The 1,342-nt window shown below is 42.3% G+C and overlaps 1 protein-coding gene across 1 annotated transcript in view; it reads right to left on the bottom strand.

Moving 5' to 3' along the window:
• The window catches only part of LIPH (lipase H), a 78,035-nt gene that overhangs the window by 28,016 nt on the left and 48,677 nt on the right, over nucleotides 1-1,342 (bottom strand). The window contains exon 4 of the mRNA XM_012806901.1: nucleotides 1,018-1,107. Within this exon, the coding sequence (XP_012662355.1) occupies nucleotides 1,018-1,107 (90 nt within the window). The remainder of the gene's footprint in view (nucleotides 1-1,017; nucleotides 1,108-1,342) is intronic.

The following is a 1,342-nucleotide window of genomic DNA, read 5'->3' as shown; positions in this document are numbered from 1 at the left end:
ACCTTAGGTGTACGTGGCTGGCGCCTTAGCCGGTTGAGCTATAGGCGCCGAGCCTGTTTGTTTGTTTTTGAGACAAAGTTTCACTCTGTTGCCCCAGGTTAGAGTGCCATGGTATCATAGCTCACAGCAACCTCAAACTCCTGGGCTCAAGCAATCCTTTTGCCTCAGCCTCCAAAGTAGCTGGGACCACAGGTGCCCACCACAATGCCTGGCCAGTTTTTCTATTTTTAGTAGAGATGGGATGTCACTCTTGCTCAGGCTGGTTTCAAACTCCTGAGCTCAAGCAATCCATCTACCTTGGCCAGTGCTAGGATTACAGGAGTACCCACGACACCTGGCCTATGACTACAGTTTCTAAAAGAAATATATAATTAAGTTTCAATTTTTTTTTTTTTTTTTGCAATATTTGGCCAGGGATGGGTTTGAACCCACCACCTCCAGCATATGGGGCTGGTGCTCTACTCCTTTGAGCCAATTATAACCTATATTCTTCTTAGGACATTAATTTTCTTTCTCTTTTTTTGGCTGGGGCCAAATTTGAACCCGCCACTTCCAGTGTATGGGGCCAGCGTCCTATTCCTTTGAGCCACAGGCGCCACCCAGACATTAATTTTCTTTCTTTCTTTCTTTCTTTCTTTTTTTTTTTTTTTTTGAGATAGAGCCTCAAGCTGTTGCCCTGGGTAGAGTGCTATAGCATCACAGCTCACAGCAACCTCCAACTTCTGGGCTTAAGCAATTCTTTTGCCTCAGCCTCCCAAGTAGCTGGGATTATAGGCACCCACCACAACACCTGGCCATTTTTTGGTTGTTGCTGTCACTGTTGTTTGGCAGGCCGGGGCTGAATTCAAACCCACCAGCTTTGGTGTATGTGGCTGGTGCCTTAGCCTCTTGAGCTATAGGTGCGGAGCCAGGACATTAATTTTCTATTAAAAAGTATACCATGTAGAATAATATCATATTTGTAAAATATACCTTTTCAAACCACTATTTTACAAAGTACAAAGGATCTGCACTTACCTCCAAATATTGTTTTGGGACAACCAGGTTGATCCAATCCTCCATTTGGGTAGAAATCTATGTGTCCTAGTGGTTCTCTGTAGCCCAGTGCTAAAAGAATTAAACACATTATGCTTTATACTGCTTTGAATTTTTCATATCTCATAGCTTATTTGTTTGTAGGATAGGCAGGAATTGTACGATTATTTTATTACTATTGTTGTTGTTAGTATTATTGTTACACCTATTTAAATGTTTTGTTTTGTTTTTGTTTTTGTTTTTTTTTTTTGAGACAGAGCCTCAAGCTGTCCCCCTGGGTAGAGTGCCGTGGCATTACAGCTCACAG

The sequence above is a fragment of the Otolemur garnettii genome, unplaced genomic scaffold (genome assembly GCF_000181295.1).
Source record: "Otolemur garnettii isolate 467f Iridium unplaced genomic scaffold, OtoGar3 scaffold00060, whole genome shotgun sequence".
Lineage (NCBI taxonomy): Eukaryota > Metazoa > Chordata > Mammalia > Primates > Galagidae > Otolemur > Otolemur garnettii.
Note: the sequence above shows the minus strand (reverse complement) of the source record. Positions and strands in the feature narration are given on the sequence as shown.